This window comes from Letharia lupina, assembly GCF_014066315.1.
Source record: "Letharia lupina isolate WasteWater1 chromosome Unknown contig_2, whole genome shotgun sequence".
NCBI lineage: Eukaryota > Fungi > Ascomycota > Lecanoromycetes > Lecanorales > Parmeliaceae > Letharia > Letharia lupina.
The window spans coordinates 2,204,412-2,230,193 of NW_023502971.1; the positions used below are offsets into that span (position 1 = coordinate 2,204,412).

The 25,782-nt window shown below is 50.2% G+C and overlaps 10 protein-coding genes across 10 annotated transcripts; 5 read left to right on the plus strand and 5 right to left on the minus strand.

The window, feature by feature from the left end:
• Positions 1–4,607: 4,607 nt before the first annotated feature.
• HO133_004706 (uncharacterized protein) lies at positions 4,608–5,411 on the minus strand (the record flags this gene model as incomplete). Its single annotated transcript, XM_037295620.1, has 1 exon — positions 4,608–5,411. The coding sequence occupies one exon, from the start codon at positions 5,409–5,411 to the stop codon at positions 4,608–4,610; it is 804 nt and encodes a 267-aa protein (XP_037157621.1).
• A 982-nt stretch (positions 5,412–6,393) lies between these two features.
• On the plus strand, positions 6,394–7,950 carry HO133_004707 (uncharacterized protein; the record flags this gene model as incomplete). The annotated part of the gene is made up of 2 exons (XM_037295621.1): positions 6,394–7,755; positions 7,900–7,950. The coding sequence occupies 2 exons, from the start codon at positions 6,394–6,396 to the stop codon at positions 7,948–7,950; spliced, it is 1,413 nt and encodes a 470-aa protein (XP_037157622.1).
• Positions 7,951–8,856: 906 nt separating this feature from the next.
• On the minus strand, positions 8,857–11,226 carry HO133_004708 (uncharacterized protein; the record flags this gene model as incomplete). The annotated part of the gene is made up of 4 exons (XM_037295622.1): positions 8,857–9,394; positions 10,358–10,420; positions 10,474–10,570; positions 10,635–11,226. The coding sequence occupies 4 exons, from the start codon at positions 11,224–11,226 to the stop codon at positions 8,857–8,859; spliced, it is 1,290 nt and encodes a 429-aa protein (XP_037157623.1).
• A 518-nt stretch (positions 11,227–11,744) lies between these two features.
• On the plus strand, positions 11,745–12,502 carry HO133_004709 (uncharacterized protein; the record flags this gene model as incomplete). Its single annotated transcript, XM_037295623.1, has 2 exons — positions 11,745–11,894; positions 12,035–12,502. 2 exons carry the CDS (start codon positions 11,745–11,747, stop codon positions 12,500–12,502), a joined length of 618 nt encoding a protein of 205 aa, XP_037157624.1.
• Positions 12,503–12,854: 352 nt separating this feature from the next.
• Positions 12,855–15,367, minus strand: HO133_004710 (uncharacterized protein; the record flags this gene model as incomplete). The annotated part of the gene is made up of 8 exons (XM_037295624.1): positions 12,855–13,010; positions 13,064–13,483; positions 13,536–13,608; positions 13,658–13,844; positions 13,924–14,755; positions 14,806–14,924; positions 14,974–15,080; positions 15,144–15,367. The coding sequence occupies 8 exons, from the start codon at positions 15,365–15,367 to the stop codon at positions 12,855–12,857; spliced, it is 2,118 nt and encodes a 705-aa protein (XP_037157625.1).
• Positions 15,368–17,767: 2,400 nt separating this feature from the next.
• On the minus strand, positions 17,768–18,790 carry HO133_004711 (uncharacterized protein; the record flags this gene model as incomplete). The annotated part of the gene is made up of 1 exon (XM_037295625.1): positions 17,768–18,790. The coding sequence occupies one exon, from the start codon at positions 18,788–18,790 to the stop codon at positions 17,768–17,770; it is 1,023 nt and encodes a 340-aa protein (XP_037157626.1).
• A 727-nt stretch (positions 18,791–19,517) lies between these two features.
• Positions 19,518–20,654, minus strand: HO133_004712 (uncharacterized protein; the record flags this gene model as incomplete). Its single annotated transcript, XM_037295626.1, has 3 exons — positions 19,518–19,905; positions 19,974–20,545; positions 20,598–20,654. The coding sequence occupies 3 exons, from the start codon at positions 20,652–20,654 to the stop codon at positions 19,518–19,520; spliced, it is 1,017 nt and encodes a 338-aa protein (XP_037157627.1).
• A 284-nt stretch (positions 20,655–20,938) lies between these two features.
• Positions 20,939–21,894, plus strand: HO133_004713 (uncharacterized protein; the record flags this gene model as incomplete). The annotated part of the gene is made up of 4 exons (XM_037295627.1): positions 20,939–21,031; positions 21,364–21,462; positions 21,526–21,633; positions 21,715–21,894. 4 exons carry the CDS (start codon positions 20,939–20,941, stop codon positions 21,892–21,894), a joined length of 480 nt encoding a protein of 159 aa, XP_037157628.1.
• A 359-nt stretch (positions 21,895–22,253) lies between these two features.
• HO133_004714 (uncharacterized protein) lies at positions 22,254–24,039 on the plus strand (the record flags this gene model as incomplete). Its single annotated transcript, XM_037295628.1, has 4 exons — positions 22,254–22,265; positions 22,316–22,464; positions 22,513–22,592; positions 22,646–24,039. 4 exons carry the CDS (start codon positions 22,254–22,256, stop codon positions 24,037–24,039), a joined length of 1,635 nt encoding a protein of 544 aa, XP_037157629.1.
• Positions 24,040–25,147: 1,108 nt separating this feature from the next.
• HO133_004715 (uncharacterized protein) lies at positions 25,148–25,714 on the plus strand (the record flags this gene model as incomplete). Its single annotated transcript, XM_037295629.1, has 1 exon — positions 25,148–25,714. One exon carries the CDS (start codon positions 25,148–25,150, stop codon positions 25,712–25,714), a length of 567 nt encoding a protein of 188 aa, XP_037157630.1.
• Positions 25,715–25,782: the final 68 nt, after the last annotated feature.

A 25,782-nucleotide genomic window follows, 5' to 3' on the forward strand; every position in this document is an offset into this window, starting at 1 on the left:
GAGATGTTATCGGACGGATGTGGATTGTCTTGGCTTCGAGGTCGGTGAGGGTTTTCGGCGGTTTGATGACTTGGAATAGGTAGGGAGGAGATGCGGGGAGGAGATATCCAGGGATGGCGCACTCGGTGAGAGGGAGGGGGGGAAGGATGGATTCGGTCCGGGCTGAGATGTTACACTGAGGGCTTTTTGCGCGTCTTGGTTGGAGATGGATCTTTAGACGGGTGCGGAGTTTTACGAGGCGTGCTTCTGGTGGCTTTCAGCGACGAGCGTGCACTTGATGTGTCTTCTGCGTTGGATGAGGTGTTCGGTTGTGTTCGTTGAGTGATCGCGATAAGGACTGTTGCTTTCGATGGTTTGTTCACTCAAAGGCCAACCTTTCCGGCTCCCCAGTTCTTCTGCCGCCCTTTTGTTTTCTTGAACCGACTCTACGAATCACCACCCGGTCACAGGAAATTTGGAAGGAGGTTACGGAATGTCTGTGGCCGTATGTAAGTGAACATTAGATGCAGTGATATTCCTTCAGCAGAGCAGGCAGACATCGAATTCTTGTCATCTCACAATACGGAATGAGACACGAGAGAGCAAGCTCCAAAGCCGATCCCAAACAACGCTCGCAGTTGGAGAAGCTGTACTGGCGATACCCTGCCTCGGTATCCGAGACTCCTGAAACAACCAACGCTCGGAGAGGAATACTTGGACAGGTGGGCGAATCATGTCAACGCGGAAGTCTCCGATAGGATCTTTTGTGACCCCTGCATGGCTCTTAGATCTGTCGAATAGAACATGCGTTTGGGGCGAGATACGGATGAGTGCGTTACTGTTGCTGGTATTGCGACTCACTGCAGCCTTCGAGAAGATGTGTGTCTTTCTGAAGGTGCCATTATCAAAGACTTGCTTCGCTTTGTTATCGTGACTAGCCGAGGAGAAATCGAAGCGAGATCGGTGACGGTCGATTCAATGCACAAGTTTGTGGAGTGGCTTTGTGCTCGTCTCGCTCAAAAGCTTGGTCATATTTATTTACTACTGCTGTCCATGGTATGAAAGGGTTCCACAACACGAATTTCTGCGACCTTTGAGACTTGCAATCGCGCCCGCCTTGAATGCGTCGAAGAATCGCCCTCATGCACCAGAACAGCTGTTACCGCACCGAGGTTACGACACGGTCCAATACCGCCTCCAGAACACAAAATCCGGTTCCGTGATCGGTGAACGTCTCTCCCCCGATCTATCACGAAGTAGATACGAGGCTCACATTGCCGTATGCCGATGCGGACAACGGGTCCTCGGCCCAAACTGAAATCGAGAGATCATCGTCATCACCTTCAAAGCGTGTGTAAGCCACAATCGACCATCGAAGGCCTCTGCTCTGACGTACTAAGACCATGCCAGATCCCTCCCTTCCCCACCGAGATACACACGGCATTGATTGCAACGACAGCCTCCCACAATCTATACCAGCTCCCTTTCCTCACCTGCGTCGATCTCACGTTGATGCGTGCATGACACACCCCGTCTGTACAGCGGTCAGGATAGCCTGTCGGTCCAGGTAATCATGGATACTTACCGGGAGACTTCCAATCGAGAGGCGTCTTGTATTGCGGGTGGGTCCAACTCGACCCAAAGGTACTATTTGTCGCGGTAGTAGGCATACGATCTGCGAGGCTATTGCAGGACTGTAGGAAGCTTGGGGAAAACGTCCCGGTCCCACACTCCACTTCAGATTTGAACAGCTTTACGGCTACTCCGAGATTGTTGTCTCCTCCTGATCACCTTGTTCAGCATAGTCGCATTACCAAATCTGAAGAACAACACAACATTTTCCCTTACCAAAATTATACGCGAACCCTCCAGTCGGTGGAACGCCATCAGAAGCGCAGTGCCGAATGATCCCCAGGGCTGCCAGCCCGGCATCCGTTGGCTTCGCTCTCGCAGACATCATGCCTGGTCTGACTCTGGGCTCGATCGCGCAGGTCCCATCCGCTTAGAGTCTTTAGCTTCTCGATTGATGGGGATTGAGATTGCGAAATACCTACAGCTCAGATACCGCTTCGGAAGGTAGACGTCATACGTGGGATCACGGTCCGTTCTCCTGCGAGGCCCGAAACTCAACTCCCTTTCTATCGCTGGGATGTGTGTCCATGCGTCCAGGCAGCTTCGTGGATTGAGGTCTCGGCCAAACCGGCTTTCGTCGCACACGCAATTGAATCGGATAGGGGCCGTCAGGTTGATAGGTGAAAGGGAAGCCGTATTCCATCGCTCAGGAGGTCTAGGTTGTGGAAGAACAATTAAGGACCCGTTTGTTGTCTTTTGGTTGAGGACTTCGGCCGGCAAAGCTGGAACAGTCGCTGGATTTGCTTGTGCGAGAGACTGTGCAGGCTGTAGCACTGCCGCGGAAGAAAAACAGATGCCTGATAGAGCAGTGATCAGGCGCAGAGTAACCATCGTGGGAAATCAACGAATCTTATAGAAGTGTAGATTGGCGAAAGGAAAGGTAAGATGCATACATGGCATTCCTCCTTCGCGAAGCCTTTGAAGCGGATCGCACAGCCCCGCGCGTATATGATGACTCCCGGCAAGGAAAGTTCTGCGCCTGAAACAAACATGTTGCAAGAAGGACACCCGGGAGGAAACAACGTTCGCGCTGGCAGCGCGTGACAAGAGTTGATACTTGAGCCTCGCTTCTCGCCCCTACGCTTGATGATTCTGCTTCTGCTTCTTTCGGTAGCGCCGTAGCGGCTCCAATACAACAGCACTTACAGCACGACCCGACGCTTGTCGCGAAAGATGCGCTTGATCCCCACTGACAAACGCAGAGTATTTCGCGAGCGCAATTTTTCTACAACATAGGTCTAATATACATTACTTTCCAACGGGGGATTGTCGTTGTCTCAGCAAGCTTGTTAGATCTGTCGACCAGGTCAGTTGTATCTGCATATATCGCGCCTGCTGCACTCCTCGGTCGGTTACGTAGGTGTTGAAAGTTGAGGGTCGAGGGTGGTGGAGAGGTCTACCTTGGGCCTGAAACGAACATCTCGCATAAATGATCAGGTATTTGTACCGGGGCTGAGATCTGAGCCTCGCTTAAAGACCTCAGACCGACATGTTTGCAGCACGAACCGCCGCCCTAGGGCCCTAACTACCACATGAAAACCCACGTGTTGATTCGTTGAAATTACCAGGCTTTCTCACAAGTATACAGTTGAACCCTCATGTTAGTCAAGTCTTCGAGCTTGTATCTTATCATCTTTGCGTACGTATGTTACAATTTCTTTGATTCCTTAGCATTAGGCCGGACTATAAGGATTCAGATCGATGCTAGCGGCTTAGGGACGGTTAACGTTAGGACTAGAATCAGCACAGCCGACCGTACGAGTAACCCTAATCGGAGCCGACAAACTATCAAACACAAGGCATGTCGCGAATTGCTCAATACAACAGTGCTCGCCAAGTCTGACAATAGCGAACCCTCGAGGGTAGTCACGTCACGCTCTCAAGTGAACGAGGACTGACTACAAAGTACGTCCTAGCCTTGGATCTGCTCGGTCCAATGTCTCGGCCGCACCCTAGGCTTTGGAGAGCATGTCGATATAGTTTCACTCCACCAACATCTCACTTCTACGATAATCTCATATTCCGGACGAAAAGCGATAGTGGATGAAAAGGTTGGTCTCCACACATGGCTAGGACTATTTGGCACGATGTGTAGAAAGACGTCCGACGTTGCACGACGACGCCTCATCCTTGTTTTGTACAAAATCTCCCAGACGTCTGCGGGTTCTCTTCTCTAAAGCTCGATATCGGTGAATTCGCCAGGTCTGTGTGAAATAATCTTGGGCTGAAGAGGTTACATGGTCGTTCTGGAGCGGCTGAGGCTTGTGTTCTACTAGAATGGATGAACGGTCAGTAAACGCCCTACTGATTCAACCACGCAAAACATTTTCCCTGCCTCGCCCAATGAGCTTTCTTGGTTTGGTGGTTCTCGTCGTTTCTTGTCTCAGCCAGGACCTCGTTTGTACAATGACCTTACCTACTTGGCTTGTGCTTGTGCCACAAAAGAGTCTCCACAGCTCGTTGGGTTTCCGTAATATATCAAACCATCTTACAGGATATGCTCCCAGTGACGGAGACTTGGGCTCATATTTGACTATTGTTTTGCTCTCGAGAAAGAATCGGCCCCCGAGAAAGAATGAGACATAATGAAACTATGTTGGATCGTACTCAGTGCACAAATAAAGGCTGCGCCATGATCCTTACGTTTTTTTGCTTTAGCATCTACGTCCCAATCGCCGAAGTAGTGGCCCAGGATAGCGATCAAGTGGAGGATCCAATTATCAACATTGCTTTATTCACACCTCGACTGGATTAGACTGCACATCGCCGTCAGACATGATACACGCTGTGCTAGGAGACCCAGCTAAAGATTCGCATGTCTTCAAGGCCTAGCTCCTGGCTGAGAAGTTTCGCGTTTGGATCATCTCATTTCATTCTAGCTCGAACTTGCCAAAGCCTTTCAGACCTAGTCTCGTGCGTAATTACCGTCTATATAAGGCTCAATAATTCCCCAAATCTTTCCCAGCCAGCAACCGTCTCAAGCACTCATTAGATATTCACCCAGTCTCCATGAAGCCAGCTTCGACCGTCAAAGCCTCTCCTTCACCACTCCTCAAACCCCACATTCCCTTAACCTCAAAAACCTGACCACCATACCAAAAATTGCATTTCTCGGCAACCGTCATCGCGACGCTTGTATCCATGGGATACTTCGCCGTTCCCTCTCCGGCCCAGCCCCAGCCGACGCCACCAAGGCCACAGCCGTGACCGCCGCTCCCATCGTCGCCGGCGGAACCCCCGTCACCAACATCGACACCGCCGCCGGCACCACCGGCCAAGCGCACGTGCGCAACCACTGCGCCTTCCCCGTGTACCTCTACGTCTGTGGCGGAGGCGAAGACAACGGCGTCCCCGCCTGCAGCCCCATCCACGAGCTCGCCGCCCGCACCGGCACCTACGCCGAGACCTACGTCTCCCCCCACAACGGCCGCTCCGTCAAGATGGGCAAGGTGACGGGGGAGGTCGAGAAGCCGATCCTGCAGCTCGAGTACACGAACTCGGGCGCCGGGCAGGTCAGCTACGACCTCAGCGAGGTCAACGGCAACCCCTTCGGCCCGTACGGCTTCTCGCTCACGAGCTCCAATCCGGGTTGCTTCCAGAGCCATCGCGCGCCGCCCGCGACGTCTTGCCCCGGTGTCTTCACCGACCCGACGAATGGCGTTCCTCATGACTGTCCGATCGGCGATGGCATTGGTGTTACTCTTTGCGGATAGATTCTGCGAAATCAAGCTTTTTCTGGAATGGTTGGCCGGCAGATGGGGGGATGGGACTGTTGAGTGATGGGTGGCCGTGGTCTGCATTGATTTCGCTGTTGCTGTTTAGTTCCTCGTATGCTTTATTCACCCGCAAGTCACTCGTTTGATATACTTGGATTTCAACTCCTTGTGATGAAGGATAACAGCTGTTGTATTGCGTTCAAAGACTGATTTATGTAGCAATTGACAATCAAAAAGCAAGACTTGAACGAGAGTGAATTGCCTCGCCTCCCAACCCCACCCCACCTTCATCTCCAATACTTGTCATCGTATACATAACTCTTTCGGCGTCGTACAAACCCCATCTAAAACCCCAAAGCTGCAAATTGTGTACTCGGATCTATACAAGATCAACAACTTCTCTGATGCAAATTGACGTCCTCCCCCGCGGCTGCTGGTAGCGAGACCAACATTCATAGAAGGACTGTATGGTCCGCGGGAGAGTGGTTGGTAAGGCTCCTTATCTTGAATTGAGATGAGTCTCTTTCCTTGCATTTGATGTAAGATTGCGGGGAGTAGCTCCACCGATCATTGAAAATCTCTGGATACCGACATCTGTTCAGAAACAGCGAGTATTCATCGAAAGATTCCCACGAGGAGTACGAGATGATGTGACTTGTGCTTTGGGTGCGATGGGGGCGGAGGAAAGAGAAACCGGGTATTCAGGTAAGCTTCCATCAGCCTTCTGCAATGTCCTGCTTTTTTGGTATTGTCGAGAATCAAAAGAGCCCTTTCGGAACATCGGCGCACAAAAAGACTAGCCATGAAACCATTGTTCTTTCGAACAAATACTCTCAATAACGACGATGAAAGTCATATAGGTTTTCATTGTCCAGTACAATGAATGTTTGTAATGGCGTTGTATTATTGACCGTGTTGTAAGTCAAAGAAGTAGTGGAATGTTCTCTTCTTCTCTATCTTATCTTGATTTTCTCCCCACAACAACTATCCTTCGCGAATAAACCTTCGATATAATTTAACACTCCACTACTATTACACGCCCAGAGAACCATACACGAATCAAGATATGTCTCGACACGACTTCGAGGATGGAGGCATGGGGGATTTTGCGGACAGCCCTGAAGGTATGAACAAGGGTTCGTGCCACCAGTCTACTCGAGGCGGCATCGAGGATGGTCAAGGTAACGCAAAGCATGTGAATGGGTTTGTGGAAGAGAAAAAAGCCCAGCATGCAGAATATCCGCAAGGAGGACACCGGCATGGAGAACGTCGACATGGAGAACATCGGCCCAAGGAACATCGGCAAAAAGAACATGGGCACAAGGAACATGGGCATGAGGAACATCGGCAAAAAGAACATCGGCACAAGGAGCACCGGCCGAAAGAACATGGGCATGAGGAGAATGGGCCAAAAGAGCATCGGCACAAGGAGCACCGGCCGAAGGATCATGGGCATGAGGAAAATCAGCATAAAGAACATCGGCACAAGGAGCACCGGCCGAAAGAACATGAGGAGAATGGGCCAAAAGAGCATCAGCACAAGGAGCACCGGTCGAAGGAACATGAGCATGAGGAAAATCGGCATAAAGAACATCGGCACAAGGAGCACCGGCCGAAAGAACATGAGCATGAGGAGAATGGGCAAAAAGAACATCGGCACAAGGAACATGGGCGTGACGAACAGGGGCACGATGAACATCGAACCAAGGAACATCGGCCCAAGGAGCCCAAGGAACACCGGCACAAGGAACATGGGCGTGACGAAAATGGGCACGACGAGCATCGAACCAAGGAACACCGGCACAAGGAACACCGTCAAGGAGAGCCCAGCGACGGGAAACACCAACATAAGGAGCGAGATAAAGGACACCAAAAGACAGAGGACGCAATGACAAAGTTCAGCAAAAAGCTGTATAAATCTGCTCTCACCCATTTCCGCGAAAACAGCGGATCGTCCTACCCGTGCACGCAGAGCGAGATTGACTTCCACCACCATGGCGTGTTCGAAAAACCAAACAAAGGCCCCTTCGTGACTGCCATTCAAGCAACAGAAGAAGTCATGCGCTGGAACGACGCGAAGAGAGCACCCCCCCGAGAGGAACTGGCTATCATCCGGAAGCTAGCCATCGCCGTTCACGACGCCGAAAAAAACCTCCTCTTCGGTCCCGACCTCGCGATCAAGGCTTTCGCGGACCTCGATCGTGTCTTCTTCGGCGGACGACTCCGGGGTCACGTCGCGGTGCAGTGGGTCAAGAGCGTGAATCCGGATGGGAGGGTGGGAGAAGCGGCACACTGCAAGACGGGACAATGCCACATCAGGTTGAGCGCGGGGGAAATCTTCACGAGGAAGTGGCGCGAGATCGGTAAGAACCCCGTGGCGATCACGTTCGGCACCTTGCTGCATGAGATGTGCCACGCTTATGATATGGTAAGATGCCCGCAGGAGGCGTGGCGAGGCGACTGCCACGACGAGCTTTTTGGAACCAAGATTTCCGTCGTCCATGACCGCGCCACCCATATTCTGGGAACGTGGGCGATTAGAGTCTAGCAGCCGCCGCATAGACAGCACCAGTTCTTGCCGAAAGAGGGCCTAGAAGGGAAGTTCGAGTTGGGGAGCGCGTAAGGGTACCGATTGTGTGGTGATGTAGATAGTCACTTTCCATGTTTAGTTGTACTATTTGTTTTGGATAAGTGCAATCCAGTACTTGCTTTTGGCCTCTTCTCATTCCAAGATCATGGGTGCATATCTGTGGCTGGGAAAACAGTAACGCCTCCGTTTGCTTTCGAGTCCTATCTGTCGAAGGATCGGGAAAAAATAGAGACGCAAGATTCCGTCACGTGATCAGGCTTCTCCAAAAAACGGCTTTACGAATTGAAGACAATCACAAATCTGCTGACACAACTATCGTGCTTGAAATCAACGGCGTGAAGACTGCAGAAGGGTCATTCCCAAAGACCACGGTGCCGCATGGCATTCTAGATGGGCTTGAAATCACGAGATAAGGTGATCAACGCTTGTATACTCAAAGATCCTTGGTAGATGTGTCGAGCAGGCTGATATCCCCTCGAGTTGATCAAAGGTCTCCGTCACTTTCGATTTCCAGTCTCGCTTTCTTCATACCCCAGTAGCTCGAATCCCACTATCAGCCAACCTATCAAAGAACCCGACCTTTGCGCGCGGCTTTTCCTGCTAGATGCGCGCGTGGTTGGAACTCAACACGACATTCTGACCGACGGGATTCCACAACTCCAGGGCCCAAGCTTGGAGCCAACTTTTCAACGACCAGACTTCCCCCCAAACTCCAGCTCTCTTGGAAATAGGCTTGTACGAGGGTGTCCACAGTACAGACCGTGAGCGTCGTGATGGTTGAAAGTCGATAATAACACTTCGAAAACGCGTCATAGTCGCGAGGTCTTGGAAGAAACCAGTCTCCACGACCCGAAAACCCTTCCATCCATCAATCTCTAGCTTAAGTCGAAGGGTATTTCTCGGGGTCGCCGGTCCACTGAAGCCGAGAATGATGTGACGTCAGACTGACGCTTCGTATTCAGTATCGTCCTCGTAGATATGATCGTACATCATCGTATCCATCCGGAAACGCACATTCTGAATGAGGGGCAGCCCTGGATGAGTAAGATGATGCTTCTTATTTAGCCGTGGGCTGAACTTCCAGAGATTAATGTTGAACAGGGTTTCTGAGTAGAGCACGTCCATTGCCTCCCGACTGATTGCTTTCGAAGTCTGAAAGATGGCAGCGTTTTGGTAGACGAGTTGACCGACTTCGTAGCTCTGATGTAACATCGTAGAGATTGGCAGAATGCCACGGCATTGTTCGGGGAGTACAAGGCGATAGATGATCATCCTCACTTCTGTGGGAATGCGGGTAAAGCTCCCGATCGAAGATGGGTCGTCCATGTTGTAGCTTGACTGCTGACTGTTACCGGCTGAAGGTCCGCGACTTAGCTGGAGCGCTTGTTCCGAGGCGCTTGCTGAGTTGGGCTCCGAATTAAGGCGGAGCTTTGGTGAATTTGTTGAGAGATTCTTTGTGGACGAGGAAGCTAGAAGACTGGGAGTGGAATGTTGAGGTTGGGTATGGACAAAGTGCAAAGCTGAAGGGAATGCTGAAACGGTGCTTTGTCCAGGAAAGTGATCTCTTGAGGTGGTGTTTATAAGAGTGTTGAAGCCCGGTCCACACGGGTGTTGAAGAATATGGACGGCACCCGGATGCGAGCCGGATGGTAGCTAAAGAGTCGTTTATCCATTTGCAAGAGCTAAAGTAAGTCAGTGTGGTCAAAACCTCACGAACCTTTCAAACTCTTCGCCGGCCAAAACCTTCCTCTACCTTATGCATGGCTCTTGCTACATGATCTTACTAGATAGCCAACCCAATTGTTAAAAACGAATCTCGCGAATGTGAAATGAGCACATTAATGGGCCCCTGCGGCCTACCTATGTCATGTCCACAACGAAGGAACAATGATGCACAAATACCGGGCAACAGCAGCAACCATTGCTCTCAACAGAATTTATGAGCGCTAGCTAATCGGTTCAGCATGGCGAGGATACCACAATCGGCATTTGGCTCTTAAGTAAGATGGTAGGAAGTGTGCCATACAGCGAGGGGTCACTGGCCTCGTCGAGGCGGCACTCCATGTATCAGAATTGCATGAGAATCATTCCGTGAGAAATAGTCTAAGACGATCTTTCAGCACCTTGAAGCAGCCCCTCGTTGCGGGTTCTCTCAGAACGGGAGTTTTTATCGCTAGCCCAAGCAGCAGTGAGCAGCAGACGCCATCGATAGGGAGCAAGATTTGTGGACCATCTGGAGCGCAGCCTACATCTTCCAGCGTGAATGCTTCATCTGTTCAGGTCAAACGCTGGTGGGAAAAGGACGGTTGGTCTTGATAGCTGTTCCACAGTAAGTATTTCAGAGCCTTAGAGGCACTCATCATTGCTTGCCAGGCCTATGCTCCAAACTTCGTTTTTAATTCCACAAATCTTCGTCCCCAATTGCCGATCCTTACCTCACCAAGGTAATTGTAGAGGCGTGCTCAGATCCTTGCCTAGTACAGCTTCCGAAGTCCCGATATCCCTATATCGAGCATGAGTTGGCAGCGCAGCTGATATGGGCCAGAGGGTGCTTACCGTGGTCCGCGGGGCGCCCAATATTCACCTGTTTTCTCTATGTCGAATGTCTCGATGAACTTAATCAGGGACTTAGCGGCTTCGTCTGGCGTGACAGCTATACAAAAGAGCCTATTAGTGCTATGGCACACAAAGCCATGCGGGAGATGATGGGTCCCTACCGCCGCCATCATCCCAGAACTTATCAAACCCAACACCTCTCGTCATCTCCGTCCTCATGAACCCCGGATGCACAATCCCCACCGCTACGCCCTTCTCCTTCAGATCCAGACTCAATAGCTTCCCAACCATGTTCAACGCACTCTTGCTGGCATGATGTCCGTAATTCCCTCCTCCCTCGCTCTCATGCCTCAACGTGATACTGCCGCTCTCGCTGCTGACAAGTATAATCTTGCTCCCCTTGGCGAGCAGGCCAGCTTTGACGAGGTAGTGCACAATGAATACAGGACCGATGGAGCTGGTGGTGTACATTTTGACTTGGTTGTCCCATGAAGGTGAGTCGAAGGACTCGGTTGCGAAGTAGCCGGCTGTTATTATGACGGTGTCGAGAGTCTTCTTGCCGATATGGGATGCGAGTTTCTCGCCTGCATCTTCCTTGGCGACGTCGATGTCGGGGATGTATTCAATATTCTTGAATGATTCTGGGGCCTTGTCCGAGCGACTGGTCGCGAATACGGTGTTGTTTGAGGCGTACTGTTTGGCTAGTTCGGCTCCTAGGCCTCGCGATGCTCCGACTATGAGGATGTAGGGCATTTTGGCTATGTGGGCTGTGATTTTCGTAACCGCGTGCTGTCAGAATATCGAGGTGTGAAGGAAGAATTGAATGCTGTTGGTTTGATCGGAAGGAAATGATGAAATAATCACGCAAAGCGGAAGCTCACCGTATTCGCAGCTGGCCGTATCTTTGCAAGCTGCATTGCAAGTTGCAGCTACTAACGTGCACTTCTTGCTTACGCACAGAACAGACCATTCCCAGAATGTTCCTCAGAGAATGGGCAAGCAAAGAGGCCCGTAACTGTCGGAAACCGTTCTCGGTAACCTCGCAAACGACCCCACCCTCGATAAGGGCTCCAAGCCCTTAATCTTAGCGCGACGCGTCCCCAGTCGCGATCCGACCTTGACACAATGAAAGCTTCATCAGCAAGCCCGACAACACCATTGTAAACCCTCACACTACAAATAGACCCTCTTTCCCTATGGCATCCTCAACTCACCCATCCTTCCCGTCGCGAGGATACCCAAGCAATCTTGGCAAACTCCCGGACCGCTCCATGGCCCCGACCTTCGGCGCATCCACCACCCAACAACAGCGCGAGAATGCCCGTCTGGAGCGTGAGCGGGAAAGGCTGGAGAAGGAAAGGCTGGAGCGGGAAGAGCAGAATCAGTTGACGGAAGAGCAGAGGGAGGAGATCAAAGAAGCTGTGAGTTCCTCGGCCCAATGTGCGCTGTTCGAACGGGGGTTTCGAAACATGCAGACAAGTGCAGAAAGGGGGAGAGAGAGAAAATTGTCGCGGCAGGACCTAGAACAGCAGGGCTAATGTGTTGGCAACACCGCTTGCAGTTCAACCTCTTCGACCTAGACAAAGACAACAAAATCGACTACCACGAACTCAAAGTCGCCATGAAAGCCCTCGGCTTCGACCTCCCCAAGTCCGAAATCCTCTCCATCCTGCAAACCCACGGCTCCCCTTCCGCCCCCCCTCCTCCGCCCACGTCCTCAAACAACAACAACAACAACCAACAATACGCGCACAGCAATTCCCGCCTCCTCCTCCCCTTCCCGCAATTCCAGACCGTGATGGCGCAGAAGATACTAGCGAGGGATCCCAGGGAGGAAATTCTCAGGGCGTTCGAGCTGTTCGATGAAGGGGGAAAGGGGAAGATCAATCTGAGCGATTTGAGAAGGGTGGCGAGGGAGTTGGGGGAGGGGTTGGAGGAGGAGGAGTTGGCGGCTATGATTGAGGAGTTTGATCTGGACGGGGATGGGGCGATTGATCGGGAGGAGTTTTTGGGGATTTGTTTGCAATGACGACGGGTTCCGGCCAGAATGTGGGGGTTGGAAAAAAGCGAGCGCAGGAGTATGGCGTTGGGTGATACCGTTGCGTTTGACTAGAGATGACATAACGAGGGTGCATAGTGTGTGATTGGATTGATTCAACCTACTCCAAGAGAGCGCGCACTTCTACACTCGGACAGGCAGATCTCGGGCGATCTGCCCAAACCCGCTTGTCTTCCAGAACCGAAATCATCTATACATGAAAGCTACTTTCCAGTGGCTTGACTTTAAAAGAAGAATCAAACCGAGACGAATTCGCACGCGGCCCCAAAAATCTCCTCGCCACACAAGGCGTTAGATAGTGCTTAGACAGGTCGACAAATCTCTAGAGATATGACGCCGCGCTCGCAGCCTGCCCTGCTCCTCGGAAATCATTGTCGAAGTCTTCGTTCGCTTCAATGGCAGCCATGAGGTGGTCGTACCCAAGTGGTATGCCCTTCGCTGTCGCAAAAGCGTGAGCCATACGGACTGTGTTCTTGATCTGCACTCGATCTTTAGCAAGGGCCATTTGTAGGGATTTTGCAATGGTCTTACCTGTCGTCCATTGAACTCCCTCCTGCTAAGATCGTCCAATTGCTTCGAAGAGAGCTTGGCCCCTTGTCCGGTCGTTGAGACTTTGTTTGCCTGCTGAATAAAGGCAGACCAGATCTCCGCCTTGGCCTTCTTGCTCAACTGATCGTACTTGATACCGAGGTGTATGCGACTCTGGACCGCCTCATCGAAGACGGTCACTCTGTTCGTGGTCAAGATCATTACGCCTTGAAAATACTCCAACTGCCGCAGGAAGACGGAGACGAGGGTGTTGTGCTGGAGGTGGTGTTGGGTACGAGCTTCGAGGAAGACGTCTGCCTCGTCGAGGAGTAAGATGGCCTTCCAGCGGGCGACGAGGTCGAGGATCATCGCGAGCCGGTCCTCGAGCTTTTCCGAGTCGAGACCTAGGTCTCCGGCACATACCTGTCGAGAGTCAGTAGACGGCGCAGATTTTGGTCTTATTGGGAAGACGAACTCGATATAGCGGTCGTTTCTGATATTCCGAAACGGCCTCGGCGGTCAGAGTTTTTCCCACTCCCGGTGGACCACTGCAATAGTAAGCAATGTGTAGCCGCAAATATGAAGCTGGCAACGTACTGTAGTAGCACAATCAATCCTTTGCCTTTTCCCTCTATGAAGTCGTCAAAAGCAGGCTTGTCTGGGTCAGGTATTTGGTTATGTACGAGTGCTTGCAACATTTCCTTTGTCTTGGTTGGAATGACAAGCGTATCAAATGGTAGGGTGGTCCATGTGATATCTTGTATTGCGGAAACAGCGAACTCCGCTATTCAGTTGGTATCAGCATTGTCTGGAAAAAAAAACATGACCTTTTCCAACAACTGCGGAGACAAAAGGAGCCTTACCCCATGCTCGTCTATCGAGACTGAATCCCAAGACAGTAGGCCCACAAACCAAGAATTCTTCGTCTCTCATCTCGCCCATTTTGTTCTTTACGCCATGGTGTTTGATCTCATCTGTAAGGCCAAGCCCTTCGACGAGGATTTCATTGAGAACGTCGATGCGTATACCTAGAATATCACGACCCGACAATCCATCGACTCGTGGTCTTTCGTAATTGGGATTGTGCTCTTTGAAAGCGATCGGATCCACCATTATCCGGCCTTTCACAGAGAACTTGAACGGTTCGCCTTTTCGCTTTTGGTGCGCAAGGCCTTGGTAAGCAGTGTGATGGATACCCTTCAATGATGCAAAACGACGACCTCGTTCTATCAGCTCTGATTTGACCTTGGCCACCTCCTGGTGATACTTCAGTGGAAATGCTTCCAGAGACGTAATTGGTTTCGCCCCGCGGAATTCCGGAATCAAAAGGTTGCTTATGACTTCACCAAGGAGTTTACCATTGAAGTCAAGATAACGACATTGGAGAACGTAAAATTTGCCTTTTTTGAGGAGTTTCTCCTCTCCAAAGTCAAAAATAAGGCATTTCGGCTCTTCGGAGTAGACGCAGGAGGTATACACCACGGTATTTGGGGGAAAGAGAGTCCAGAGAAGGTCGAAGGTCATTTCGCCACGTCCGAGAAGTTCGGGTAGAGTCTTTATGATGGATGCGTAGTGCTCCTGAAGGAAGCGAATGAGTAGATCGAGGTGCTGCGTCTCTTTGTCGGAATCGAATTTAGTAATGTCTCGCTTAGATTCGATTTGGGACAAGAAGTGGAAGAGGACCTCTATCCGTATCTAAGGTGGCGTAAGTGGTACAGATCTATATTTTCTGGGACCGACCATACCTCTGGCTTGTCTCCATGCAGGGAGACTGTAGGAATCACTTGCAAGACTTGCCGCAAGACGTCTCTCAGAAGTTCCGATTTAACGTCTATGAATATTTTGAAATGCATGTTGTGGTCATCTAGTTCATAGTCAACACCATTGCGAATAGATACCGTACACGGGCGCACCATATTGTCGTCGGACGACGAAGATGAACTCCTCATACTTGTCCGTTTTCTTGGAAGAATCCTCCAGAGAGTCGACAAGCTTGCGACCATAGGTATCTTTGTCCCAGCTAGTGGAATGTAAGCAGCCGATCTCATGTGACGGGTATATAGCTGGGACTCGTTGAACATACATCTGGCTGACGCTCTTGTACTCCAGCACTGAGGCCCTCGGATTTGATTTCTCCTTTTCACTTTCTAGAGATTTATCATCTGGAGCTTTGTCGTTGCCTTCGCCGAGAGCCACAATCTTCACTTCATTGCTCCCCAGTGATACGGGAGTCCCTTCTCCGGGAACTTCCATACTCTCTGATTCGCTTTCTGATGATTGGACACTTCCTTCACCTCGATCCAACATTATCTTTCTGTAGAATAAATGAGAAGGTTCGATGTCACGGCATCCGTCGGTAGTAGAAAGAATAAGAGGAAGCACAAGTTTCAGGTCAACTCGAAAAGACAGCGATGATGGACAGATCGGAGTAATAAATATCCTTGATGGCTGCAACACGAGGTGTTTGATAATAGGATCAGAGTTGTGTTGTTGCACCGAGTTTGAGAGGCGCAACGATCACAATGCAGGTCTCTGCTTTCGGTAGCCTTGCTCTCTACGAATCGTCTAGGCTGCCAGGCAGGCACAACTTGCTGCGGCCACTCGGATTTTGACAATGCTTCCTTTGCATGGGTCCTAACAAGCTGTTGCCTCCAAGGCGACGCTCCGCTCCACTCACAGAGCCTTACTTAGCCGCCGAAGGCTCTCACTGGACGTTCCGACGCTGCATTGTTAATCCGATTAGCGGCATGCAGAATTCTAGTGGCTCGCTTTTCTCTGCCGCAGACGCACGGAAGCACGGACTGGATGGCCCACGGCGTAATAGAACTGCTCAACTAGTCGTCGTTGATCCTCATCGAATCATCAATACAATTACAGAGCAAGGATATGAAAGACCTACCGTCTGCATAAATGTATTTGCGCCTTCAATGATCTAATTTATTAGTCAAGCCCCACGGTTTCAAGCTGTAACCCTAACCCTAAGTAAGCTACAGGTACGTAGACAATGAAATTTTTGGTATGTTGTGGTAGAAATAGTTTTGTGAGATGAGATCTGGCAGGAATACGGCCCAAGGCTCGGGTGGTTTGAAGCATATCTATTCCTCTTGCCTTTGAACCAAAGCCCGCGCCGGGGCACTTTGAACCTCACTTGAGCGTCCATGACCGCAACGTAATGGTTCGCAGGCACAAAGCCTATTAAAAAGCCCTACGCAACTAATACTTAGGTACTATAGGAAACGAATCATAACTCCAGAGTCAGTATTGCCTATTTGAGTGGGGATATGGAGGGAGCCCTGGAATATTGTTCGAGACGATAACCCCCTGGAAACATCTCCAGGCTCAAGATGTGGTCCAAAAGAGAAAACACGGACTCCGAAACGATGTACACCCAGCGTATCGTGTGAACCCCGTTGATCATGTGAGTAACATCGGCGAGTCTAATACGACCAAAAGGTGGTGCTCCACATACCCGTACCACAATGACTGCAGGGTCGTTTAGCTTTGGCTCAATTTTCTCTGATAGGTGATGTTACCATGTCTCATTCGCTTTATGAGTCGCTGCTGGATTGAATTTTCGGAGTTCGTATTGCCTGTGTAAGGAGGTATTTTAAGCCTGGGAGCACGTCTACAAACCAGACAGCCCCAAACCATGTCCCACGATTCAAGGTTTGACCCAAAAGAGGAAAGACGGACTCCGCAAATACGTACGGTCGAGACCTCGGAAACAATTAAGCCAGAAAACACTCAAGCCACCAGAGGGAAAAACGTGTGGCTAGCTCTACATTGTCCTATAAGACTCCATCTGAAGACCTTGTGGTGCGGTCGAAACTTCAGCCAGGTCTCGTCATCTTCCATATCCTCTGGAAGCCGCTCCATGGCGGCCGAATCTCTAAATAGATTTCCGGATGCTTTGGACTTTGGAACACCATGCTTGTCAGGGAACGTTAAGCTCGAGAACTGAATTGTAATTGATGCGGTTGTAGTGCTTTCGAGGCTTCATAGCCCGATGATAATGTTGCGGTATGTATAAGCGGATTTCTCCAATTGTCCCTTTAAAATCAACGATAACGTCGATAGTCGTTGTCCAATCAGCTAGGAGATGCTTGAATCACCATCCCGAAGCTGACGCCGACAGTGTTGTCTAGCGTGCGAGGAATCAAGAACAGGCTGACCAGTTACAATGAAATTGGTACTGTCTTCGAGTACAAGCTACGGATCGAAGGACCGCTGAGAGCATAATACGGTATCAAGGAGCGATCGTTACCGAAAGGTGAAATCCAATGACAGCCACATGGTAAGTGAACGGTTCATAAGCCATGAATAGAGGGGACCTCAAAAACTTCATATCCCACTGCGGCAAGTTCGCCGGCAAGGGAGATGTCGGAAAGGTGGCAGTCGAAGCGGTAACAACCCCCAACACATCAACAGGTTCACACCGAGGGAGAGATCGCTCTATTGCTTAAAGCTTGAACTGCGGTATTGCCTAACTTCCAATAGCATCTTTGTAAGGATGAAGCCCAATAGAGGCGTAAGAAAATGAGAAGTCTTGCCTGCCAAAATTTCTAGTACTACCAAATTGTCCCAGTCTCAATTCAGGAACTTTCTTTTTCTGCTCTTCCCGGCTGACGTTATCTGCTTTTATAGATGATCAACAAGGGAAGTTCTGGACTTTGAGCTCTGATGTCTCGCGCCATGAACCATATTTGATTACTTAGCAGCAACAGCCAGATTTTCCACCTCTGGCACTTTTGCTTTCAACACATCGACTATCTCTTTCCAGACCTGCTTCTGAATCTCCTTTCCCTCATGGCTGACCACCATTTCGCCCGGTGTCTGTAACTCCCCGTTTGTCAAATACCCACCCTGCGCCTCCTCTCCCAGTGTACTGGCGCCAACGAGTGTCCGAGCTCCATCTTCAGTGGAACGGGCAAACAAGCCGTAGAAAGCCCACTTAGCCCAACTCTCAAACCAGCTGCTGTATTGCCTTCCCAGCTCAGAGACACAGAAGCCCGGACAGCAGGAGGTGACAATGATTTGGGGCTCACCGCTTGGTGACGTTGCTAGTGAGGCGAGAGACTTAACGGCGTACATCAAGAAAAGCTTAGAAACAGCGTATTGACGCCCGCCATTGAAGGCAACCGCTGGCTCAGGTGGAGTATCGAGAGCTGATAATATGTTCTGGGGTGGAGATGGAATGGAAGATCGGGCAACTCCGGTATGCAATCCTGAGGAAACAAGGACAAGGTGCGGTAACGAAGCAGAATCTTCTAGTCTCGCAGACCGCAGCTTAGGCAGGAGTAGCAAAGCAAGAAGGGTGGTAGACAGGGTGTTGACCTGCAGTGTTTCTTCCCAACCCTCTGGACTTGTGACGTACTCTCTATTGTGAAGACCCGCATTCAGAATGACGATATCGATACTTTTGAATTGTCGGCTGACACGTCCGGCAAAGCTTTTAACGCTGGTAAAGTTGTTCATGTCAAGCTCCAGAACAGAGATGGCCCCATCTCTGCCAGTTTGAGCTTCAAGTTGCTTGCGAGCGATGTCCCCTTTGGATGTATTACGGACTGCAAGGACGACATGGGAAGCAGAGAGCTCTAGAAAAGTACGAGCAGCTTGGAATCCCAGACCTGTGTTTGAGCCTGTGATGACGACGGTCTTTCCATTGAACGTGGATGTAGTCTTAGCAGGTGGGCTCCATTTAGATCGCAAAAGTCTCAGCAGTCCCGACATCATGCGAATACGTTGGGTAACGGGCACGGTCAGCAGCTCATCAGTGATTTTATATCATATAAGAATCGCAGACGGAAGGGGCATTATCAAAGACATGATGAGAGGATAGCTGGGATTCCGAAAGTAGGCTTGGAAAAGCCTATCCCATGTCCTGGCTCCCTGCTGGTTCGTTTTAGCCCGCGTCCTGGCGCCATGCCGTTCGTTGGCTTGGCGCGCACCCGAAGGGAACCAGGAGATGGGACAAGGATGTCAAATAAAACGTCATAATATACCTAACCGATCGATAATGTCAACGGGTCACGATCCAAGGACATGCATGGTGTCTTTGTCGGTTGGGAAGGAGGGAGCGGACCTGAGAATTTTGAGTGCCTCGAGTGGGATTCCACTATTTCCACACTGGTTAGCTCTATACGCAGGGGTAATCATGCCCTTTTTGTCTTGACCAAGGATATTGTTTCATAGGCTCCTTGGTTTCTCAGGCTAGGATTCAAGGTGTGGCTGCCTGCGTGACAGCTTTTTTCTTGGATTGCAGAGTATAGAAGGGTTGTTTTCTTACGATGGCAGATCCATACTAATTGGTACAGGGGATGACAGTCTCCCGATTTGATAGTTCTGATGCTCTAGTACCCTCAAAGATCCAGGACTTAGCCAAGTCACCTCGCTGCAAGCTCCCAACGCCCGCTTAATGCCTGATGTTACACGGAAACCTTTTTATCTTGTTGCCTCCTTATTGGTTCCATCCATTTTGGCCGTAGGGAGTCGCACCATAGGGCGTTGCCCCTCCGCCCCATGCACTCGTCGCTCCTCCATTGACATACGGTGTCGTATATCCTTGATCGACCCCATACTCCCCGCCCTGTGGCATACCATCTGGACTCTGTCCTCCAAACCCATCCGCATCCGCTTCGCCAGGCCTTGAGTCATCGCCTGTAAGTTCTTGTAAGACGGCGGCAAGCTTTTGTTGCATGACTTTGATGCCTTGTTGTACGACCGCGTCGGGTTCCAGGTTGCCAATGGACTCAAGCTCGAAGAAGAATTGGGAGGGGCTGGCGTTGTAGTCGAAAGGTTCACCGTCTTGAGGCGCTTCTTCCCATTCAGCGTTCTTTGATTTTGGCCTGCGAGATTCGAAGTGTCAGCAAATCGCTACTCCCATGTGACAACTAAAGAAGTCAGGGCACTTTACCATTCCTTGATTGGATCCTCCTCATACCAATAATCCAGATGCTTCAGCTTGTTGTGCGGGTCATACTCGAATCCCACTGCACTCGTAGGCGCCCACTTTGCATGCTCCTTCGCAATTCCCTTTTTCGCAATACACTTCATTATTACCTCCTGTCCCTTCCTCAACTTACAAATCACAGAACCCTGTCCAGCCTCATCTGTGATAACAGGATTTCCCACCCACTCATTTGGCCTTGGTTCAGAAACAATAAGATCTCTTGCATAGACCTTCACAACATCCTCATTGTCCTTCGAACACTTGGCATTCATCATAATGGTGACGGAGCAATTTTCGCAGTACTGGTCGCAGTCGCAATCTCGGGTGTAGAGAACGTCTTCTATTTGGCGGGAATTTAAAGGGATAAGACCAAGTCGGTGAGCGATGAATTCATCGGGGAGAACTGAAGTGTTGACTTCGACTTCGACGAGATCGATGGCCATGGTTGGGACTTCAGCGAGGATAGTTCGGCGGAGGGAGTTGGCGAAGGCGAGGTCTACGTTGCTAAGGGTGAAGTCGACATGGTCGGTGGCGGCCTGAAACAGTGGGTCAGTCTTGAAGGGCATATACTCCAGAAGGATAGCGTGCCTCGCGGACGGTTACTCGAGGTCCCACCTCATCAACGTCCATGTTGTCGTAGTCCATAATAAAAGTTGTGTAACGGCGCAAGCCCGCTCAAGTAACTTTGGATGCGATAGTCGTTCAGCGGCTGAGCTGTGTCATCGTGTCAAAGGCATCAAGAATTCTCGAGCATTTGTCGCGAGCCATAAGGCTGAAGACCCCTGTCTGTATTACGCGGGAGTACCCGCCACGACAATGCAAATGCCACAACAATGTGCATGTCGACGTAGAGAATGATAGTGATCCAACATTCTACAGTCTATGCAATGGACATACCTTAAAATATCAGCTGGCACTCAACTAATTTCATGGAGAACCTGTCAATACAAGACCTGGCGCCAGCAGGAGGCCCGAATCATGTGGCTCCGCCTCCAGGAGGACTTCCGCAACTCCCACCACAGGTGAGCTTTGTAACGCGTTGCTGGCGTCATCAAAGCTGACAATGCAGATGTTTACCACCGCCGCCCAACTTTTGGATCTGACAGATAGTGAGACTCCCTTGGGACAGCCACGATTTCAACGAACGAGTGGCAAGGATCTATCTGTGTGACTGACCAAGGCGGGTGCCGTTCAATATCTATAGAGAAGCTAGTTTTGGTTCTTCGAGATGGACGAAAGCTCATCGGAGTGCTGAGAAGCTGGGATCAATTTGGTACGAACGAAAACGGCTGAAAAGAGAATACGTGTACTGAACATTGGTTCCTTCGGTTGCACAGCCAATCTAGTCCTGCAGGATACGATGGAGCGCATCTTCGTCCAGGAAGTTTACGCTGATATTGTACGCGGCATATTCCTGGTTCGAGGCGAAAATGTCCTGCTTCTTGGTGAAATTGTACGACACCTTCTAAGGCAATTCTCAAACCGCACGCTTTGTCTGATCTCCTCTTAAATCTAGGATCTTGACAAGGACGATTATATACCTGAGCCTTATCGCAAAGTATCTCCAGAGGAAGTGCACGCTCTGAGCGTTAAAGTGAACAAGGAAAAGAAACAGACCGACAAGGTGCGCGCAAAGAAGTTGCAAAAGCTTGGATTCGAGGTCGAACATAGTGGGGAGATTCTATTTTAGCGGCTTTGTCGACAGGCAACACCCGGCATACCTGGATACGTTGTGCCTAGGAGGAAGAGGCTGAAGGCATCTAAAGCCGACGAGGATATTCATGAGGAGGTCGTGCAGATGCAGAATATTGTGAAATGCTTCCGCCGACGAGAGGATGACGAACAGAGAGGCTTCTATACTTGCGCCATTGAAAGAGCATTGTGATTCGTGACCGTGAGTTTGTGCCAGGAATTGTGTATGCTTGATGATACTTGCCCTCGGGAACACTGCGTAGTGCCATAATGTCTTTCCCACTTGATACAGACCATCTGTAGCTTTTCAATGATTCAAGTTTGATTGCGCAGACGGTAATCTAGCTGCATCGATTTACTAAAGAACGTCAATATTCCGCCATGCATGCAGTGATACTGTGATTAGGGTTAGGCAGAGGAACCTCGGAGACTTTCTTAAGCTTCATGCGGGGGCGGGATCTAGGAATGCCTGCTTGGAGATCACCCGCTGATCCTTATAGCTAAAATGGAATTTTGGTAATCACTTACTCACAACCTCATATACCTAGCAGTATGACTCCTAAAGTACGTCTCATAGGGTACTCTCGGGCCACAAAGGTGCTTACATGTCTTAGTTGAATGTACAACCATCATTAGAAACTGTACAAGAGGTACTCTCTGCATCTCAAAACTCTTCGAATCCCCCAAACCTCGTCCCGATATGTGCAACGATACCCGCAGATATATTAACTCCTACGCTGGCATACCTGAAGATCTCGGCTAAGTCAGTTGGGTCGTGGAATGTTGTTGAATGGCTGCTGAGCGGTCTTAGGTCCAATGCCAGCTATTCTTTCCTATTCGAAAGTGCTGCTAGCTCCGAGACTATTGGCAGATATAGTTTCGTTGGTGCAGGTGAGACCTGCATACTACACAAGACTCAGAAGCACTAAATTCTTGTCATACAGATCCAAGGAAGATACTGAAAACCGGTCCTGGCCATGGACCCGAGGGTGACCCGTTGCCTTTCCTCGAGGAAGAGTTGGCACAATACCGAGAAGCAGTCATCCCAGGACTCATATTACCTCCACTCACCGGAGGAGCCATTGGCTATGTGGGCTATGATTGCGTTCGATACTTCGAGCCACGGACAGCCCGGAGAATGAAAGACGTTCTCAAAGTTCCCGAATCCCTCTTCATGCTCTTCGACACAATCGTGGCTTTCGACCATTTCTTCCAGGTGGTTAAAATCATTACGTACCTACATGTACCTCCATCGCCTACAAATCCCGCCTCCATCTCATCTGCTTATCAATCCGCCTATGAAAACCTCACCACCACAATCTCGATCCTCCAATCCCAAGACATACCTCTTCCGCCTCAGCCTCCAATAGCGCCGAACCAGACCTACGAATCCAACCTTGGCCAAGCTGGGTACGAGGCTCATGTCATCAGCCTCAAGAAAGAAATCCAACGTGGCTCTATAATACAAGCGGTCCCATCCCACCGCATAGCGCGGCCCACGACCCTCCACCCTTTTAACATCTACCGCCAGCTCCGAACCACCAATCCCTCACCATACCTATTCTACATTTCTTGTTCCACGTTCCACCTTGTGGGTGCCTCACCCGAACTCCTCGTCAAACGCGAGGAAGACACCCATCGTATAATTACGCATCCTATCGCTGGCACTGTTAAGCGTGGTGCAACCCTTGCTGAGGATCTCAAGCTCGCTAACGAATTGCGGGCAAGTCTGAAAGACAGGGCTGAACATGTCATGCTTGTTGACCTTGCCCGCAACGATATCAATCGTGTCTGCGACCCCATCAGTACGAGAACGGATAGACTCATGGTCGTCGAAAAATTCTCCCATGTCCAGCATCTCGTTTCGCAAGTGAGTGGCCTTTTGCGAGAAGGAAAATCACGTTTTGACGCTTTCCGCTCTATATTTCCTGCTGGCACTGTCAGCGGCGCCCCTAAAGTCCGTGCTATGGAACTTATCGCTGAGCTGGAAAAGGAGAAACGAGGTGTCTATGCCGGCGCAGTTGGGTATTTTGGCTACGGAAATGTTGATCAGGCTGGAAAAGAGACTGAAGGTGCGATGGATACCTGTATTGCCCTGAGGACTATGCTTGTTAAGGATGGAGTTGCCTATCTGCAGGCTGGTGGAGGCATAGTGTGGGACAGTGTACCAGAGGAGGAGTGGGTCGAGACGATGAATAAGGCCGCTGCTAACGTTAGGTGTATTGCAGCTGCTGAGGAGAGGTACGCTGGAATGGAGATGCACAATAAAGATGGTACACAAGAAGAGACAATAAGGGGTGGAAATGGGCACATGCATGTTGACATGGCGGCTGGTTGATTGACCTATTATACCCAGCGATGGAACACCTCTTTTGAAGAAGGACAATTTATCGCAGTCGGAGATGACAACCTCTCGACTCGAAACCACGTCGACGAAGCAGGAAAGGCACAAGACTTTTACTGCGAGGGAAGCGACCCAACCATTAAGAGCCATCGAATAAGGGGCAGAACCTAGTAAAACGCATTTCCAGACACCTTTTCATAGCTGCAACGGTCGTTGATCACTGGAAGAGGAGCTTTTTACGTGCGTATGGTTTGTGCTGCTGACCGTTTTGCTGCTGATCTATTTGTTCATCCCCTTTTTTCGTTTAATGATTTGAGAGCCTTTACCTGGTCGCTTGTCTGTTTTCGTGCTCGTTGCACTATATTGTCTATTCATTTACGAGTGTGTGCCCGTCTTTGTTTAGACTTGCCATGTCCGAAACTTCATTCTGGTTGTTTCGGTGTTTGCCCAAAATGCTGTTCGCTTTCACTTTGAGCTCCCCATTCACCCTGGATTATGCAATACTCCGGTCACGAACCTGTCGTTCGCAGTCGGAAGATTTTGCGGGGAAACGCATGAATCTTTGCAGGTGATCAACGATCTGACAGCTCCAGCCGCATACATGGGCCTCTGGAGACTGAGTGGAGAGCAGCTAATGTTTCCGTAGAAGTCGTCTTGGCGCAGCAGCCTTTTATTGTTCGTTGTTGCCTTCTTGTTTCCGATCTAGCTGCACGTGTTTCCGGCAATCTTACTCCTGTCATAGCACGCCTCTTGGATAAGTGAATGGAGATATAGGCCTAGCAATTCGATCACGCATGTTCTCTGTTTATGCTGTGGGTATTGATTGTCGCTTCTCTCGCATGTGCAAATTCTTGAAGGTTGTATCAATTCATGCTTCTTCCCGTGTGCACCCGATCAACGAATTGACCTATGGTAAGTCAGAACGTGGAACTGTCTGGACTTTCTTTCGGCAATCAATGCCCACAGTATGACTGTTCGCCAATGGAGCCAGCCCTATGTGTACATGGTACAGAGTTGTGTAAGACTAACCTTTTGTATATATTGCTAGCCTTGGATCAATTGACAATTAGAGGTAGCCTAGCATCTCAACGCCATTTCCTCAATGAACAACCCACAGGAACGACACAACAATGTTCACTTTCTAGCCATTGCCGATATGGCCACCCCTACATCAGCTTCTCCTCAGACCCTGGCTGACTCGGCGCCACAGCGCACCCAGCACAACTCTATATACACTCCACGTGGTTTATTCAATCAAGTGACGTTGCCAAACCCTTCGCACCTTCAACCCTCTCTCGCTAAACGAAGAACTAAAGCAGATCAGCGGCTGCTCTCCGAATTCGGTCTTTCGAAGAACACTCCCATGCGTCGCTCTAGTCACAACGCAATGGGAAAAAGGATGTTCTTCCTGCTCTCAGGACATCATCATATGCAGAAGGTGGTGCCTCCCTCTTACGAGCATGCCCTACAGCTTGACAAGAAGGCTTTGCTTGTGTCGCAGTACCGCTTGCCCTCGTTCCGAGAGGGATTTTCAGACTGGATCCAGGACACCAGTCTCATGGACCCAATGCAATCGGAGATCACTGTCGATAGACTCTCTCGTGGGCAGGAGAATTCGGGGTTACATTTGCCAAGCATTGTAACATTACTTAAGAGGGAATGGTATTGAGCTGAGAATCATGGACGGGCACACACTGGAATGCAGAGTATATAGTGATGTTGAGATAGCACAATACA